General features: G+C 34.3%; 1 protein-coding gene across 1 annotated transcript in view; it reads right to left on the bottom strand.

The window, feature by feature from the left end:
• Positions 1–8,623: 8,623 nt before the first annotated feature.
• Positions 8,624–20,901, bottom strand: part of CCT3 (chaperonin containing TCP1 subunit 3) — a 69,018-nt gene continuing 56,740 nt past the window's right edge. Inside the window, exons 8-10 of the mRNA XM_089100955.1 lie at positions 17,286–17,483; positions 14,677–14,946; positions 8,624–8,838 (exon numbers count right to left, since the gene is read on the bottom strand). Of these exons, the coding sequence (XP_088957081.1) occupies positions 8,713–8,838; positions 14,677–14,946; positions 17,286–17,483 (594 nt within the window). The 3' untranslated portion in view covers positions 8,624–8,712. The remainder of the gene's footprint in view (positions 8,839–14,676; positions 14,947–17,285; positions 17,484–20,901) is intronic.

Here is a 20,901-nt window from a genome sequence, read left to right as displayed (position 1 = left end):
ATCAATTTTTAAATCTTTTGTAAAATAAATGTAAGAAAAGTGATATTACATTGTCTTTCATCGCTGTAGAGAAAAATAGCAGATTATGCTGGAATTAAAATAAAAAAAAAATTATATCTTAAAAAAGAATATGAAGGATAAACGAGGATATCTAAACAAGAATATGAAGAAGGAGGTAAAAACCAAGTTGATAGGAAATGTCCATAATTTCAATAATACATACAATTTTTTTACTCAAATCAATTTTTAAATCTTTTGTAAAATAAATGTAAGAAAAGTGATATTACATTGTCTTTCATCGCTATATAGGGTAGAGAGAAATAGCTGATTATGCTGGAATTAAAATGAAAAAAAAATTATATCTTACAAAAAATATTCAGTATTCATTTGCACAAAGAAAAAATTACTGTTTAAATTTGTTTTGGATATTGGCCACAACTGAAACTTTGAACGGTAGAACTCTTTTTTATGGTAAAGTAAACTTTTATTGTTTATTAGTTTATAAATACAGCAAATTATGTATACAGCCTAATTGTTCGGACTAAGTTTGAAAGAAAACGAGACTGTAATAAAGTGCCCCCTATCAGGAATTTCCGATTTCTGTTTTTCATTTATTATTAACCTTGTACTGTGGATCAACTTTGTCGGCCAACGTAACCAATTTCTATATTCGTATGTTTTTGTTACGTATATTAGGGAGTTCGCTCCCTAGTCAATACCTCGCTCTTTACGCTAAAGCTTTTTAGTACCTTCAAAAGAGCTATCTATTCTAATTAACCAGCCTTTATGTTTCAGGGGTTTGTTATTCGAACAAAATTCGAACTTTAGCGTAAAGAGCGAGGTATTGACTAGGGAGCGAACTCCCTAATATACGTAGCAAAAACATACGAATATAGAAATTCGTTACATAAATTTAATCGTAAGCTACATCAGAAAAAAATTTTGAATAAGCCATTTAGGCCGAAAAAAGAAAATTAATATGCAAACCTCGTTTCAGTTAGCCATATTTAAGTAGCCAAAATAAATGCTGAATTAATTCAAAAATCCTCAAAAATTAACTAAAAAAAAACAAGTTTTTAACTGAAAGTAAGGAGCGACATTAAAACTTAAAACTAACAGAAATTATTCCGTATATGAAAGGGTGCCCCTCCTCAACGCCTCGCTCTTTACGCTAAAGTTTGTCTCTTTCTCACAACTTTATTTTTTAAAACAATAAAAACTTTAGCGTAAAGAGCGAGGCGTTGAGGAGGGGACAGCCCCTTTCATATACGGAATAATTTCTGTTCGTTTTAAGTTTTAATGTTGCTCCTTACTTTCAGTTAAAAAAAAACTTGTTTTTTTTAGTTAATGGCCTAAATAAATTACGTGTCTATACTGTGAGGATAACAATCCAGCCATAGTTACTTTCTAAAACGAAACAAAAGAGGACTAAATGTAGCTTGGACTTGGCTCGTTTAACACCATCTAACAACCTAAGAAATAAATACAAGAATCGTTTCCTTCCAATCCCGTACAGGCCCATGGACCCCTCACAAAATATCCTTCCTCTGGAGAAAAATAGATTTTTGTAAAATTTAGGACAGTTCTGCAGCAAGACCTGCTATAGAAACAAGGGCCACACCAATTCCTTGTACAAAAATATCTTAAAGAATGCCCTATAATCATCAACTAAATGAATTCACTCAACTCATTGAAAGATTTTAATATATGGACCAACGAATCATTAGTGAAGCTGTCAAAATGCCCTACTTCAGACTCCCTGGATGTATCAACGAAGATAAAACTTTGAGATGGTAAAGCACAGGGTTTTTGTGTTAGTTGCATTTAGGCTCCAGGCTTCTCCTTCCTCACAGACCGTTTTCTCTTGATTCTCGTTCTCCCTTCACATGGAGAATTGCCTCTTGATTCTCGTTCTCCCTTCACACAGAGCAATGTCTCTTGAATCGCGTTCTCCTGTCACACAGAGCATTGTGTCTAGAAACAAGATAAGGAACCAAACAGACTAAAATCTTTGGTAGTATTAGGCTAGAAATCCCATGGAAATCCCCAAATGAAAGGATTTGCCCCTATAAGATCTCAAAGGAACCTCCTAAACTGGAATAAAAATACTGTTCCTAGACGAAGGAGGAATGAGAGCCTTATGAGAATAAGGACTCAAGAGCACCTAGGACTTAGGTGCTCTTGAGCACGTCTCGTGAAACGCTAAGGGTAAGTAGTCGGGCTTGTCATATAAGTGATCTTGGAATGCTCAAACGTACTAGAGTTGACTTTAGTATTTAAAAATAAATCCTTATCTTTTTTTTAACAAGGTTTGAAAGCAATAATGAATTGAATGTTCAATCAAAACTCTTCATTTTAGAGGAACCTCCTAAACTGGAATGGAAATACTGTTCCTAGAAGTAGGAGGAATGAGAGCCTTAAGAGAATGAGGACTCAAGAGCACCTAGGACTTAGCTCGTTATTGCATCGAGCCAAGAGTGCCTTCGAGCATACCTTGCCCGCTTGAAATTAGCTTCCCCGGATGTAATCTGCAAAAGATAACAACAAATACTTAGGAAGCAACTTGTCAACTGAAAATCTATAGGAAACTAGGCGAATAACAACACTAATCACATCTACTCCACTATAAACAGCTTATTTAAAAACCCCTGAAAGGTGTACCACATTTCACAATTACTGTCCCTTTTTACTGTCGGCACATAATTTCACATTTTGTTTTCCATTTTTGAAAAGATTGAATTTTTGTTCAAATATGACTTCAATTATCCTGCATTTCCCGGAGTTACTTGTCTGACAACTAATCAAGACCGTTTCCTCAAGTAGTAATCCTACTGACCTCTCATGTCATTTACGTCTCGTGAAACGCTAAGGGTAAGTAATTGGGCTTGTCATATAAGTAATCTTGGAATATTCAAACGTACTAGAGTTGAGTATTTAAAAATAAATCCTTATCGGTTTTTTAACAAGGTTTGAAAGCAATAAGGAATTCATTGTTCAATCAAGTATTGTAAATACGAGCAAAAAAGCATATAACGAGAAAATATATTAATGACATGGTGCTAAAACCATATCCGCAGAAAATAAAATAAATATTCAGTAATCAGGTTCAAAAATTATTGTAATGTAACTGACTGGTCGATCAATTGCTGTAGCAAAAGGCCCCCCTATTTAAGTCTTCCAAGAAGCTTAACTGTAGCTGTAGTGATGGAATTTTCACTTTGATATGCTGCCAACGTAATCAAACAGTTCGTGGTAACGAACTTACCTAAGTAAGGAATGACCTGGCTCAATAGTAACCAAAACTCTAAAAAACGAAATTTTGATTCCAATAGATGCATAAAAAAATCGGATTTTTAGGCTGATTTCAAATAAATAAGTTTTATCAAGTTTGGTCATACCAATCAAAAGGTACGAACCTGAGAAAATTTTCCTTATTTTCGAAAAAAGGGGGAAACATCCCCTAAACGTCACAGAATATTAATGAAAACCACAAGCTCCTATTTGCAAAAATATAGAATTTTGTATTTTTTTACCAGAAGAAACATCAAGGATGCGTGTTTATTTGTCGTTTTTTTTCCAAGGGTGATCGTATCGACCCAGTAGTCCTAGAATATCACGAGAGGACTCATTCAAACGGAAATTAAAAGTTCTAGCGCCCTTTTTAGTGACCAAAAAAATTGGAGGGCAACTAGGCCCCCTCCCACACTCATTTTTCTCCAAAGTCACCCGATCAAAATTTTGAGATAGCCATTTTGTTCAGCATCGTCAAAATATCTCATAACCATGTCTTTGAGGATGACTTAACCCCCACAGTTCCCGGGAGAATGGCTGCAAGTTATGAACTTTGCCCATTGTTTGCATATAGCATTTGTTATTGGGAAGTATACAGACGCTTACAGGAGGGATTTTTTTCTGACGAGGGCGGGGGCCAGGGGAGTGGGGTTACGTGGGAAGATTTGTCCATGTAGGAATATTTTATGGGGGAAGATAATTTCCTATGAAGGGGTGTCGTATTTCCTAGCATTATTTAAAAAATGATCAGAAATTAAATAAAAAAAACAAGTTTTTTCCAACTGAAAGTAAGGAGCAACATTAAAACTTAAAACAAACACAAATTATTACGTATATGAGGGGTTTACCCCCTCGTCAGTACTTCGCTCTTTACGTTAAAGTTTTTTAGTACTTCAAAAGAGCTATTTATTCTAATTAAACGGCCTTTGATATTCAGGGGTCATTCTTAAAGAATTGGAACAAAATTCAAACTTTAGGGTAAAGAGCAAGGTATTGACTAGGGGGTGGGCCCCCTCATATACGTAATAATTTCTGTTCGTTTTAAGTTTTAATGTTGCTTCTTACTTTCAGTAAAAAAAAACTTGTTTTTTTATTTAATTGACTTGATGAAATGTATGGTGACCAAGGGCATTTCACTTTTTAAGACTAACCTCTGTGACTTAATCTAAATTTCAGCAATTTAATTCGAATCCTAGGCCAATTTAAAAATCGGTATTTAATAATTACAGAGTATTTTCTAAAACAAATGCATCAGGAATTCAATCAGTTAAGGCAATTTAATTTAATTATGACGACTGGTCATTGGAACTATCATTTTTTTTAACACAAGACTAAGAAATACAAAATGTGTTTATTTAAGAGATGTTTTGGAGAAAATTCCAGAAGTTGAAAATATCCAGCTTTTCCTTCAGAAATAATCGGTAAAAAGATATCTTCTGATATCAGATAACTTCTGATATCTTCAGAAGATAACTTCTGATATCTGATTACTGCCAAAACTTGGTCATTTAAAGGATTTACTTTTTACAAACAACTATGTCTTCTATGTTAACTTCATAACTATGTTCAACTTCAGAAGATATCTTCTGATATCTTCAGAAGATAACTTCTGATATCTGATTACTGCTAAAACTTGGTCATTTAAAGGATTTACTTTTTACAAGCAACTATGTCTTCTATGTTAACTTCATAACTATGTTCAACTTCAGAAGATATCTTCTGATATCAGATAACTTCTGATATCTTCTGAAGATAACTTCTGATATCTGATTACTGCTAAAACTTGGTCATTTAAAGGATTTACTTTTTACAAGCAACTATGTCTTCTATGTTAACTTCATAACTATGTTCAACTTCAGAAGATATCTTCTGATATCTTCAGAAGATAACTTCTGATATCTGATTACTGCTAAAACTTGGTCATTTAAAGGATTTACTTTTTACAAGCAACTATGTCTTCTATGTTAACTTCATAAATATGTTCAACTTCAGAAGATATCTTCTGATATCAGATAACTTCTGATATCTTCAGAAGATAACTTCTGATATCTGATTACTGCTAAAACTTGGTCATTTAAAGGATTTACTTTTTACAAACAACTATGTCTTCTATGTTAACTTCATAACTATGTTCAACTTCAGAAGATATCTTCTGATATCTTCAGAAGATAACTTCTGATATCTGATTACTGCCAAAACTTGGTCATTTAAAGGATTTACTTTTTACAAGCAACTATGTCTTAAGACCCTTTCGGGATGAGACCGAGCTAATACTGGAATTTAGCTACCGCTAATTTGAGTTGAATTTTCTGATTGACTGAAAAATTCTGATTAGTTCAAAGTAGCACCAAATTTCGGTACTGCAAATTTCATTATGAACAGGCATTTAATAAGAGTAAAAATAAAAAAAGCTTAACCGCGGCCCCCACAGATTTTTTCTTGCGTCCTCTTTCCCTGTTTGTTTTTTCTTTTTTTCACTGAAAATAAAATAACAAACTCAAATTAAAAATGCGACAAAAACAAACAAATTAAAAAGGCGATGCATATAAATTCTAGATTTAAAAAAAAGTAATTTGTCACATAAACAAATTTCAGCTTTTTTTTTACTAGGAGATCACAATCATCGATTACTACCACAAGTCGGTCTTTGGTTTTATCAATATTTTTGAAGGATGTATTACCAGGGCTTAGAGGGAAACCAAGCGGTACTTCCACTATTCGATGTTCCTTATTTTTATTCCAATTTTCCTTAAATTTTTTAAGGTCTAATTTCTCAGTATTTACCTCCTTAGAAACAAAAGTATGTTTTTCCCAAGACTTCAAAGCAAAGCGCAACATCAAAATGTTACTTCTTACTTTAGATAATGAGAACATATAAAATCTTTACACTAGCGAGAATAAATATAAAAAACAGATAAGTTTTATCGGTACTTATGTATTAAACGTACTCTTTTATATCCAGTCACGAAAAACCCGCCAGACGGGTCTATCCAGACAATAGACCGTTATGGAGTAATGAAATGCAAAGCGTGGTTTTCATTGCGTGATTACAATATTTAAACTGTTTTTTTTTGGGGTTTAGGGGGGGGGGGTGTTACAAAGGCGATTATACATGTTGAATGTGTGGTGAGCTTTACCCCCACCCCCCTAAAGGAGACAAAAGCAGCCAAATATTTTTTCTAATCAATTGTATATTCAAGCAATTTTATTATATTCATCTGAATTAAACTAACTTAAATTCTTTAGCAGTATATAAAAGAGTGCGTTTAAAGCTACCGTTTTATCTCCAGGAACATCTTTTGGAAAAAGAATTTAATGATATAGGCTATTTATTTTCTTCCTAACTGATTTCTGTCTCAGTCTTTAAGTAACCTTAACCACTGGTAAACCTAATAGGCTTGGTGCATTACCTTATTTAAGACGGCATTGTCCAATAATCAATTGTTTACTATATCAGTTTGATTGAATATTAAGAAAGTATTATCCAATAAGCAACAATTTGCCCAAATTAGAACACAGAGACCAGATTTATCACTTCAAGCAAGGTTGTTGGCTGTGGAGGCACTGGTGCCTAACAACCTGAGCTTCAGGCTATGAGTTTACCCATTCTGTAATGTTGATCTTGCATATTAGCAAGATTAACACAGGTCATTCTTAATTTTTGGATACTTCGTTCGGAAAAACCACATTTTCCTTGTATATCCCTAAAAAGCTTTACTTTAACCTAGATTCCCCTAAATCCCTAGATAAAAATCAATGTCCTAAAAGAAGTAATTTCTTCTAAAAGAAATAGAAATTCCTTCTAATGAAAGCCCAGGAACCAAGTAAAATCTGGAAACTTAGTTTTTCCAGCGGATTCCTGCAGAAAGCTAACCAAAGGGCATCAACCGATAAAATCTAGCTAATACTTTTTTTCTCATATAGCTACGCAGATATCCTCTAGATTGAGGATATCACCCAATACGGAGATATCCTCATACGGAGGATATCGCTGAGAGTAAGTAAAGTAAGTAAGAAAGTAAAGTGAAAGTAAAGAGAAAGTGATTTTAAGGTAGAGAAAGATCACGGTTGCGTTTCTTACGAAGATTAACACGAATGTTGACACCCCCCCCCCCTAAAAATGTATGCTTCCAATTTAGTAGCCTTTTTTGTCGAGACTGCTCGGCTGGCATGGACACCCATAAGGGGGGGGGGGGGTACCAGCCCCCTCATGGCTGAATGATACTGCCTTTTTTATATTTTTGTTTTGAGATTTCTATTATATAGCATTAAAAGTACCAATTAAACCAGGTAAGCCCCTCCCCTGGAATTCAGCCTATTGTTGGTGAAATACCTTTGGAACTTCATGACTCGGTAAAGGACTTTCCCGAGTCGATATCCGATTCGATATCGTCATATCGAATACGGAGAAACTCCGAATACGGAGCACACGATAAGTCATTGAGTACGAAGCATGGGAAAAACACAAGCATTAACAAAATTAAAAGGGAGAAAGCCAAGGGGCTCATATGAAGCTAGTTTGAGGAAAATGTAAACATGGAAAAGATTATTAGGCATAATTTAATGCCATCTATCGAATAAACGATCTGTTGAGAGGCCAGGTCTGCAAAACAAACACCGCAGAAAATTTAAAGCCGATTTTTATTGCTGTTTTCATTTTAATATGGTTTCCATTAGTCTGGCGAGAGTAGTTGCAAAATTTGTTGGTATTTGCTTCCACACTTGACTCTGAAGAAAATTCTTGAGCATATTTGAAATGCATAAATCAAAATACATAATTTAGAGCATACTAAGATGGTTGATAAAAATAGCTCGCTTCCATGTAAAAATAATGATTTTTTAAAGATTAAATAGCCCTACTAATATTTTTTAGAGAATAATAAAAAAATATATCAATGCTTTATAGTTTGCATTAACTAATAATTTTTAACTAATAATCCCTAAAAAGCTTTACTTTAACCTAGATTCCCCTAAATCCCTAGATAAAAATCAATGTCCTAAAAGAAGTAATTTCTTCTGAAAGAAATAGAAATTCCTTCTAATGAAAGCCCAGGAACCAAGTAAATCTGGAAACTTAGTTTTTCCAGCGGACTTACTATCTTGAATATTTTCTAAACACTACTAAAGTACATAAAATAGAGCAGAAGTGATCACTATTTGTGTAAGCTCAAAGACCAGATAGAAACCTAACAACGTATGCAAAAAAAAAAAAAAAAAAAAAAAAAAAAAAAAAAAAAACGCCGCAAAAAGAATAATAATAAAAACCAAGCTATTAATATATATTGCAAACCCCAACCTAACAAAAATGGTAGGTACTAGACCTACATTTAACAAAAGAGATACTTCTTTATTGGAAAGCAAGATGTTTTAATTAGTGTGTGTTGACATAAGAGACAGCAATGTGTATAAAAATTTTCAAAATTACTCTCTCATAGATTCTTCGGTAGGTTCAGCAGGGGCAGACTGGGTTTGGTTCGGTCGGTCAATATCAGACATCTTCTTTGTTCCTGAGACTATATCATCAATCCTTAGAAGAAGAATTGCAGTCTGAAAATAATTACAAAATATTTGATTTATACTTATACATACATGAAGGGGGGGGGGGGGGGTCGGGAATCCCTTCACGCAAAAAGTCAGCCTTTATTATAATTTTTAAAAATGAATCTGGACTGTGGGAATGAACTTTTTTTTGTCATAGCAGTACTATTCTTGTATTATAGCACATATTGTAGCTCTTGGAACATATCATGGCAACTGCTGGCTATTTTGTTATACGAAATAAAGTTGATAGTTCATAGATTTTTGTTCGGGAGGGGGGGGGTTCTTTTTTCTCAACCCCCTCCCCCCAAAAAATCTTCCGAACACATCGAAAATTTTTTTATAAGCATATTTGTGACGTTTTTATGATAACAAAATTTGGGGGGGGGGGGTTAAAACCCAGCAATCTTCCCTTTGATACGACCGTGGTCATCAATACACTTTATTTACTATCATTACTTTTCACCAAGCCTTTTGATTTGGTATTTACATAATAGATATAAAAACAAGATAAAGCTTTCCACTTTTCTTTTAGAACTATCACTCCTTCTTAGTATTTTTTCTGCATCATTGTGAATAATAGCTCTGCTGCCAAAGATGTAGTTTTTGTGAAAAATTGCATCCTAGTTTAATTCCATCATGTTTGACTCTTAAAAAGGCACTAAAATTTTCAATTTCGAACCGAATGAGCCTTCTCCCAAGTTTTTACGATCTGGCCGAGAACCAATTTTCTACATGTAGTACCTAAGCATAATTCTGCGGAAAAGACAGAAAGTATTTGCAGAAAGCTTCAATTCTATTTTACGTAGTAAAGTAACGCTTAGTTAGGTTGCATATGGTTGCTTAAAATGCTTTTGAAATGCTAAGAAAGACTTAAAAAAAAGGCTGTATCTAGTATCTTTTCTCAAGAAGGGAGAGAGAGAGAGAGAAAGAAAGTAAGAGAGAGAGAGAGAGAGAGAGAGAGAGAGAGAGAGAGAAAAGAAAGAAAACTTTTTTACCTTTAGTTTTACGACCAATTTACTAGTTGGAGAAATATTCCCAGTATAGGAGTGGGTTCAAAACCAATAGTTCCACTCATATTCCCCTGCCTATGGCCCTCCTTTTTAACACCGTGCGTGCACTCCATTATAATTATACCAGTCAAGAAGTTTTTTTTAATTAATAAATAAAACGCCCTATGATCCGAAGGCAGTTTTTCAGATAATTCAAGTTTTTCCTTGTCTTCCCCTTTGGACCAAGAATACTTACATCGGTAAGAAATACAAAGCATTTCATGTAACACAGAAAATAAATTCCCTTTTGATAATTTTCAGAACGTAGAGAACGTTTTTTCGAAACGTAGAGAACGTATCGTAGATTTTCTCCTCAACTGCATTCATACTTAAATAGAGCTGGTTTTGTTCAGATATTTTCCCATTTTGTAATATCCATGTAACATTTTGTTTTCATTATATAATCTTTCAGTTTTCCCTTAACTGAATTTTTTTTTAGTTAAGTTCACAAAATTATCAACGTTTTGTCATCACATTTGTAATGTTGTATTTTTGTTCGTGGACTTGTATGCACTTTGTTTTCTTGGCAAGAGGATATGAATAAATACAAAAAAAAGTTTTCCAATGTTAATAGATTGATCTCGCATTATTGAATAGTACCATTGGACCGAGCTTTGCTCGGTGAAAAGAAAGACAGTTGTTGTATTAGATTAACGATATATATCAGAAAGAATTGATCGTTGATCTTACACTTATAACATCAAACCTGATATTTGCTCAGTTTTGAGATAACTGTCATAAAAGCGGGCAGTATAATACGTTTGAATTGAATTAAAAAAAAAATTACCAACAAAGAAGTAAAAAAAAAAAAAAAAAAAAAAAATACCGCTTGGTAGAGAAAAAACAACAACAGAAACAAACATGAAAAATCACGTCTCTATCTGAGGGTAAAATTCGACTTTAAAAAATTTTTCGTGACTTGTTCATAGAAAGAAATTTGAAGATACTTTTTTTTCTTTGGCAAGTGGCAAACAAACAATGATCCAAACAAACACCAACTCCTTGAAAAATGTCTAAGAGGGGAGGAAATTTCCTTATTACCTTCAGAAAGTACCAAGAAAGTACAAAGGTTTGAAAATGGTGTTTTTTTTTCAGAAAACAATAATTTTCTCCAGATTTTACAAATTTATTTAATGCATTTAATTTTTCTTAAATAGTATATGAAAGGTATATAATTTACTAGCGTTGGGCGATAATTTGATTACACGATGTATCGATATATCGATTTCAATATTTCTGATCAATTTTTTGCTCATATTAACTTTAGGTTTTGACAAAATTCGTTGACAAAATTTGTAATTAAAGAGAATTTTGCACAACTTTTTCCCAAATTTTGAATAAATACAAAAAAAAATTCTATTACATGAACAAATATTACAAAAACCAACCATGATTTGGAATTACTTGGGCACAGGGTAAAGAAAAATAAGCTGCTGTCTATTTTGGGTTATTCAAATGAGCATTATGTCAATATTTTCCCCTGAAAATTGGTTCAGGGTTTCAGTGGTTAAATTAAAAATCGTTTTTTTTTTCAACTGAAAGTAACGAGCAACACTAAAACATAAAAGAACAGAAATTGTTCTGTATATAAGGGGAACATCCCATCCTCAATACCTTACTCTTCACGCCAAAGTTTCTTTTTGTATTTTAACAATGCCCTTACTATAATTAGATAGCTCTTGCATGGGCGGATCTAGAGCAAAATCTTGGGGAGGGCCAATGTGACAAAGGTGTCAATAAATGACCAAATTGACAAATTTATTCTAAAAAAGAGTAAAAAAAAAACAGGATACGAGGGCACCAGAAAAAAAACTTCCGAGGGGGGGTCCACCCGCCCCCCCATGGATCCGCCAGTGAGCTCTTGCATTTCAGGATTAGTTCTTAAATATTTCGGACAAAGTTACAATTAGCGTAAACAGCGGGATGTGGAGGAGAGAGATATGCTCTTATATACGGGATAATTTCTGTTCATGTCGTGTTTTAATATTGCTCCTGACTTTTAGTTGAAAAAATGCTTTTTTTTTATTTAATTTTTGATTGTTTCTAAACTAATGCCAGAAAATCCGCCTTTTCGGTCCCTGGGAAATCCACCCCCCCCAAAAAAAAAATTCCTCCTTGGAAAGTTTCTTCCTTGTAAGGTCTCCCATCCCCAGACAATTCCATCCATAATGAAAATTCCCCCAAAAAAACCTTCTTGCGGACAATTTCACCAGGAAAATTATTTTTAAACATACTTTTGTTTAAAAAAAATTGTTTTTCCTTTTAATTTCTAATTGTTTTTCACGCGAAATTCCCCCATGGAGAATCTCTCCCACAGACCCCCCCCCCCCCACCCTCCCCCGAAAAAATCCCCTAGACAATTTCAACTCCTTTGGAAATTTCCCCGCAATATCTCTACGTGTAAAATTGATTTGGAAAGAGAAAGTAAATAAAAAAAAAAGAATTTTGTACAAGAATTCTGCCAAAATACCCCGTTCCCTTGTTTACTGTCCCTTTGAAAGTTCTTCCCCAGAAGCTTCCCTCACCACGGAAAATTACTCCCTTGGAAAATCCCCCTCCCCAGAAAATTCCCCCGCATACAATTCACTCTCCCCCAAAAATGTCTGTTTACTTCCCAATACCAAATACTATATGCAAACACTAGACAAATTTCATAACATACAACCCTTTTCTCCAGGGACTTTCAGGGTCGTGTCATTCCCAGAGTCATGATACTAGATCTTCGAACTATGATGATCAAAATATTTATCTCAAAATTTGATCGGATGACTTTGGGAAAGAAGGAACATGGGAGGGAAGGGGGAATCTAGTTGCCCCTCCAATCGTTTAAGTCACGAAATGGGGAACTAGAACTGTAATTTTCGTTATAACGAGCCCTCTCTCGATCCTATATGACCGTTGGTTCAATACTATCACCCTGGCAAAAAAAAAAAAAAAAAATACCCATCCGTGGTCTTTTTTCTGGCAAAAATTATAAAATTTCACATTTTTGCAGACGGAAACTAGAAAACCTTACGATATGGTTTTCTGATATGCCGAATCTGAAGGCGTGATTTTTATTAAAATGCATTAACTTTTTAGGGGTGTTCCTGCCCTTTCTAAAAAACATCATACAAATTTTTTCAGGCTCGTAGCTTTTGATGATTACATGAAATTTAATGAATTTTATATATCTGGAGTCGGCATAAAACGCCCATTCATTTGATGTATCTATTATTATAAAAATTCTGGGTTATAGAATCTCGGTTGCTATTTGGCCAAGCTAATCCTTAATTATTTTGTTACCACAAACTATTTGATTAACACACAAACAGGCTTGGAATCCACTCTCAGAAAGGTGACAGGCATATATATTAATTTCATGACAACCTCGTATACGTATTTCTTAGACATATATTTACTATTTCTTAGACCTATATTACAACACTTTCATGACTTGAGTGGATCAGTTTTTCTTGGAGCTAAAGACTCTCCACTGAAAATCTAGAGAGCGTGACAAAAACAGCTGCTGATGAAGCTTGCCTGACATTGACTACTGAAACTCCGATTGTGATCCCCACAAACTGGCTTGATTCTGTAGTGGCTGTATCACAGGGACTGTCATGGCACTTGCATCTACTCATAAAGATTTCAGAAGGGCCAATTGCATGTCTCTTGCTATTTTACTCTTAAATTGGAAAAAATCGCCAGGGGTAATATAAAATTTCTAGAAACGCGGATTGAGGTGTGGCAATTTTGACGAGTGTGATCTGAACAAGGCCTATAAGCTAGGAGGTATTTAATCTATCCAAGCCTTTTGGCGGTTCTCAGCAATATTTGAAAGGCCAACCTTACTAAACGTAGTTTGAGAATGGGCTATGCCATCTTGTGGATACAGCTATGCATGCTGTGTATCAGCATTTATGAGTCAGTATATTGAATTGATTATTCTTCTTCTCTGCCATTTGCGAAACAATTTTCTATGTTGGATTTTTTCTGCTGGACGTTCACCGGTATATAGAAGAAAAAGCCGAAATAATATCGTTTTCGATATCAATATTTACGTTTCGGTATTCGATATCGATATTTTGTGCGATACATTGATATTAAATGTCGCCCAACACTATAATTTACTAATATACAAATGGTACATAATTACAGGCAATTTAGTTGCGTTTAAGTCTTATAAATATAACTTGTGACACTCAAACTCAATTTCGGCCCCGATAAAAGAATAAGAAATGTGATATATTTGTCCCTAATTTTTGGAAAAAATTTGAGAAAAATACAACCAAAACATTGGTTGCAAACTGACAATTTGATTATAAATTGATTTTATTAAATTTATATAATCCACAATATTGATTATTCACGATCTAAATAGATAAAAAAAAAGATTATTTTTGCCATGTGAATCTACGCTGCTTTCGTAATAGAAATAAAAAAGGTCTAACATGGCGAAATTGATTTCAATTTTTTTTTTCTTATCCAGTCAGATCTTAAAAATCAATTCCTGTGGATTACATAACTTTAAAACATATTCGTAATCAAATAGTAAATTTATAACCAATATATAACCCTATTGTATAGCTATAAATAAATATAGAAAAATATATATAATCTTACAAGGAGGGCTTAGATTGAAATTCCGAGTAAAGCGATTATTACATTCAGAAAGAACATAAAAAGAAGCATGAAGTGGTGTGTTCACCTAATTCGTAGGTCAGTAATGGAAAGATCTTCACCTTTATCGGCCCAAATCAAAGGATTTGCACTGAAGTAAATTCTTTTTTCGTAAAAGGGATAACAAACTTACTTCAACAGCTGTTTTGAAAACTTGAAGCTTGACAGCAAGAGGATCCCAAATTTTCAACTCATTCATATTAACGATTTCACCCGTATCGCCGTTGATACCCATCGATGTTTCGCCATTGGCATGGCGAGCTCTCAGAGCTGTGAGCACCCGAATTACCTGAGCACCACAATTTTGAGCCAATGTACAAGGAATGATCTCCAAGGCCTGAGCTACAGCACGATAAGGCCATTGCATAACACCTGCTACACTCTTGGACTTTTCTGTCAAAGCCTAAAATAAAACAACGAAAGTAATTAAAGTAACACGGAAACAAAATAGAACTTTTTTTCTTCCTGGGCATACTTTACGTCAATTCACGCCTGAAAACGGTGTCTTTTCAACTTTTCTTTTGATTGTTTCAAAACTAAGAAGTTTTTAGGACAGTAACACATTTCCATCAGTGTTGTCACATTAAGCAGTAAATATAATATAAAATTCTTTTATTTATTCCAAGTAAATTTTACATTCAAATTGAGTAAACTGTCTCTCATTTACATTGAATCAAATAAATGTACATTTGACGCCATATTTCTCGCCAAATTCAAATTAAACATATCACGAGTTAAAATGATATTAAGGAATTTGGCTAAGTATGTTGATGAAGGGCTGATATATCGTGAAAGATGTATTTCTACATAAATATTTTAGTGAAGATTCATATACAAGTACGTTTTTTCTTTTTTATTTTATTTGTTGGTTTTGTTATGTTTATGTTCTGTTTTTTTTTCTATGCCCCGATGGCTTTTTTTTGGAAATACATACATACATACATACACAGAAAACAATTTACAAAAACAATATCAATTTTTAATTGGCTAATTAGGCCAATCACACTGGTATACTCAAGGTGCTAGAATTCAAATTTGACCAAGATAGGTGGATTAGTTTTAGTTGATCAGTCACTGGCCGTTACTATCTTACGTCTATTGCGTTACAGAATGGCATTGTAAAACAGTTTTTAAATATTGCCCAAGATCTAAAACATATACTCACCTTCATCTTTCACCTTGAATATATGCAAAGAAATAAGTTAACAGTTTATGTACAGAATTTAAAATATATTTGGTAACATTTTGCCAAAGGTTTATTTGTCTTTCTACGATCTATCGGAAAGGGCACCAACTAGAGGGGGGGGGGGCAATTGCCCCCAGGTTTTGAAGAAAATCTCCCTAGGTATCTTAATTAAAAATATTGAAAATTTTGAAAAATACGCTTTCGTTTCTTCATAAAGAAAAACAAAGCATCCTTGTCCCTCCTACAGTCGCCCCCCACCCTGTCATTGCAAAATCAAACTGTGTGATCTACAATTTTACGAAAAGTTATAAATACACAAGGCCAGCAAACCTAACTTGTATATTAATCAAAGCCAACCTGAAAGGTTTGTGGACCCAAATTTGACCTGTTTAAAAATAATAATAATACTATCGTTCAAGTGGATCATATTCTAGCTACACTGTGGTCACACATGGCAATGAAAAAGTCAAGATCCTTAGATGTTCTTCGTTTACATCGATGCTCATTTCTAGTAAGCATCATCTTGACAGACATCATTCATCCTGCCAGCAGCATTGTTTGTAGGTGGATCATTTTTGGACAGCCGGCTATGATTGGACAGCCTTTACAGCCTTGCCAGTAGCTCTACAGAAATGAAAAAACTGAAAGAAATATTTATTCCTGAACACTTTTCAATAATACTGTTTTCTTCGTACCTGTTATCACAACAGCAGTAAGAATTAAATAAGGCACATTGCATCAAGGTTTTCATAAGATTTTTAAACATACTTGACATATGTATCGTCACTGCTACTCCGAAGGGTTGTATCTTACCTGTTCACTTTTTCCTTAGTAATTTCCAATAATCATTTGCAAATCTGTTCTCATAGGGTTGAACAGCAGGATAAGGTAGATCGTGAGAACCAAAGTATTATTGAACTTGCGTTGCCCTGCTGATCCTCCCTTACAATACAGCTGGGCAAATGAGCTTTGGGAGTTATTTCAGAAGTTTGAAAATGCCACACACAAATTTTTAGGCGTAACAATGAGAATATGCGAAAAAATAAAAAAAACTCTAGCTTGAAGCCTACCATACATTACTTTGACTAAAAAAACACACATTGAAACCGTATTCTCCAGCTGTATACTATGGGTTTACAAGTTATGTCGATTTTTTTTTTTAATTCTCAAATACCAAATTCTTGCCAAACTTCAATAAAACCAGATTTTCGGTCTTTGGTGAAATCGTGAAAATACGAGAAACCATCTTTCATTTTGAACACGATACAGTCACTTTTGCTTCGGAATCCATAGCAGCACACAATTTGAACCTTTAGTGGCAGAGGTCACATGATTTCTTTTTAACCAGAGACGTTCCAATATTCGAATGAGGTACATGTACACAATTTTTCTTCTTCTTTTTCTTTGGGGAAGGGGAGGAGGGGGGAGGTCTAATAACCAAATATGTTCTGCATTGTTACGACTTAAATTTTGGAAATTTTATTGGGAAAATATTTAAAGCCTTCTCAGATTCCAATCTTTACATTTAAAGCTATTAGAACATGGACACAACTCACCTGCGACAACGCCATCTCTGTTGCTCCTCCTCCAGGGCAAAGTCTTGGCTCCAGTAGAACATTTCTAGCTGAATTCATAGCATCTTGTAGATTCCTTTCAACTTCATTAATCAGATCTTTAGTAGGGCCTCGGAGCAGCACAGTACATGCTTTAGGATCCCTGCATTCAGTAATGTAAGCCCAATACTCATCGCCTATCTGCAAGCAGAAGAAAAGAAGCATAAATATCACATATACCCTTCTAAAGTAAAAAAGACTACTAAAGACGCTAACAAAGAAAATACAGGAAACTTCATATCGACACTGTTAAGCATAAAAATGACACCTGACATTTTCACACCTCAGAAAATTGCCAAAAATGTTTTGCTAAGTTCCGTCGAAAAGACGATTAGTAGGGTAATCCAAATCAGAAGGATCATGACGACCAAGATCTTCTTAACGACCAAGAAATCCACGAGGGGCAGGCCCAAAATAACCAATCTATGTCTATGAAGTATTATTTCCAACCCATAAAGTGTCGGGGGAGGTCTTTTTCAAATTTGAGTTCAATAGTGAGGATTTATAGAATTTGTTGTTGACCATTGGGAATAGTTTGGATTTAGGAGGGAAGGTATTCTTTTGGGGGAAAGTTTAAGTTGGCGGCCAGCCCCTAGTTTTGCCGTATGTGTGGATGTGCGAATGAGAATCTGGTGTGGATGTGCGAGTGTCGGTTAATTGACCGGATGTCAGAGAGGAACGCGTGCGCTACTAAGCAGTTGCATAAGTTTCTTCGTATAGGGATTAAACACAGGGAATTATGTTTGAGGGGATAATTTGTTAAGACTGCTTTAGAAGTTGATTTTTAGAAGTTTAGAAGTTGAAGTTTAGAAGAGCTTCTTTAGAAGTTGGTGCTTATCGCTTAAAAATTTTGACTTCTTTTTTTGGTTTGTACTATTTGTAGTTGTATTTTGTTCTTCAGACTCTGTTTGCAGTTATATCTTGTGTGTTGCTATGGCCCATGGGCTGATGCGACAAAATTTTATCTTATCATACATTGCTCCGGTGATCCTCCCTTTGAGAGGATCCAAAGGGATCCATGACAAACCGTTTTGTATCAGAATTACGAAGAATACCAGATACAACGTATGGCGGTGCCGAAATGATATGATGAAAAATACCCCACTTCAGCATCTCTTGTTGTTTCTGGGTGGAACAAATGAACAAAAAGAGAAGTTGTATCCAGAATATACAAAGTATATACAAAAAAAAATACACTGAAAATATGCATACCCTCAAAATTTTTTTTTCTGGAAAATTTAAATTTTTTAAAGATAAACTGAATGAGAGGTGCCCAGAGATTCGGAAAATTTTGTATTTTGAAATGGTGGAATGCCTTTTTCCGTACGTTCTTCATTAAAGACACTTATGTACCAACTGAAATAGAATCGAAGTAGAATTTATCTATTCACTATAATGGCTTTGAACTAAAATGAACATTAAAAAAAAAAAAAAAAAAAAAAAAAAAAAAAAATTACAAGGAGGTCTAAAAATAACAGAAAAACTAAAATCAAAGGTAGCAGCTACTATTTAAAGGTCAACACAAACAAGCACCAATGAGCTTTACAGCCGAAAAAAGTAAAAAAGACAATTTTTGTTGTAATAAGAATTAAGTTTCTTGTTAAATATAAACACAGTGTTTTCTCAAGGCCAAATTTACTATTGCCAATTTATCATAGCATTCTCAAACCTTTCGTTAACGCCATGAAAACTAAAGAAGGGAAAACTGAACACTTTTGGTGAAGCTAAGAACTAGTGTTGGCCGATAACTTGATTAAACGATGTATTGATATTTTTACTTTGGATAATCGATATGTCGATTTCGATATTTCTGATACAGTTTTTATCGTTTAGGCTTTCCAAAAGTTCAATAAAAATTGTAATAAAAGCTTATTTTGCACAATTTTTGTAAAACTTTGAGTAATATGAAATCAAACAATAAAAACAAACTTCTATTACTTAAACGAATATCATAGAAATCCGGATTTGAAATTACTCGGGCTTAGGATAAAGAAAGATAATCAACTTACTAATTGCGGCTATTCAAAATCAGCAACATGTCAATGTTTTCCCCTGATAATTGGTTCTGTCTTTCAGTAATTAAATAAAAAAAGCTATTTTTCTAATGCAAGTAAGTCAGCATTAAGACTTAAAACGAACAGAAATTATTGCATATATGAGAGAGATGCCCCTCATATATGTTTTTTTTTAGTATTTTAAAAAGCTTCTTATTCTAATTAAACGGCCCTTGTATTTCAGGAGTTGTTCTTAAAGAATCTGTACGAAAAGTCAAACTTTAGCGTAAAGAGCGAGGCATTGAGTAGGGTGTACCCCCTCATATGCGGTTTGATTTGTTTTCGCTTTAAGTTTCAATATTGCTCCCTAGTTTCAGTATATAAAAACTTGTTTTATTATATTTAATTTCTGATCGTTTTCCAATAATGCCGGGAAATCTACCTCTCTCTTCTTTGGAAAGTTCCCCCTCGAAGATTTCCCCAAGGAAAATTCAGCCTGCTTAAAATTTCCAGTCCCCACAATAAATCCATCCCTGCAAAAAATTTGGCCCAGAAATTTTCTTCTGGAAAATTTCGCCAAGAAAATTCTCTTTAGTCTACTTTCATTTGAAAGACTTGTTTTTCATTTTATTTCTAATCTCTTACCGGATCATACCGGAAAAACCCCTCAGTGGGAAATTTTTCTTAGAAATTCCGTCCTCCCAATGGGAAAGTTTCTCTCGCAGAAAATTCTCCCATGAAGAATTTCTCCAACAACGAATTCCCCCATGGAGAATTTCTCCTGCGGAATATCTCTCCCTCTCACGAAAATATCCGCCAGATAGTTTACTTTTCGGAAAATTTCCCTCGGACGATTTGCAAAGAAATATCCCTAGATATACAATTGAATCAGAAAAGACAAAGTAAGATAATTTTCGTCGAGGAGTTCTGGAAAACTTTCCCGGAAACTTTCTGGGAAAAAAAACAACTTTTTTATGCATATATTGTTATCAAAATTCCCTTTTTAGAGTTCGGTTACTATTGGGCTACTAAACCTTACTTACAGGTCATTACCCCCAACTGTTTGATTAACTAACCAGCCTTGGAACTGATCACCTCGTACACATATTTCTGAGACTCATATTACGAGACTTCCACGACATGAATGGATAAGTTTTTCTTGGAACTAAAGCTTCCCTATTGAAAATCTGCAGAACCTTTATAGATTCGGCTGCTGACGTAGCATGCATTGCATTGACTACCGAAACTTCGCCATACACTCCCGAAAAAATAGCTCGATTCTATCGTGGCTGAATCACAGGAACTGTCACGGCACTTCCATCTATTGATACAGATTTAGTAGCCAGAAAGGCCAAATGCATATCTCTCTCTATTGTATTCTCAACTTGGAGAAGATCGTCAGTGGAAATATACATTTTCATGTAACGCAGATCAAGAAATGTGGCAATCATGACGGGTGTTATCTGAGCAAGGCCAATAAGCCTAGAAGGCATTTTATGCAGCCAAGTCCTTTGGAGGTCCTCAGCAATATTCGAAAGTCTACCTTCACTATACGTATATTGAAT

This window comes from Artemia sp. Qi Xiang Cuo, chromosome 15, assembly GCF_049724085.1.
Source record: "Artemia sp. Qi Xiang Cuo chromosome 15, ASM4972408v1, whole genome shotgun sequence".
Classification (NCBI taxonomy): Eukaryota; Metazoa; Arthropoda; class Branchiopoda; order Anostraca; family Artemiidae; genus Artemia; species Artemia sp. Qi Xiang Cuo.
Note: the sequence above shows the minus strand (reverse complement) of the source record. Positions and strands in the feature narration are given on the sequence as shown.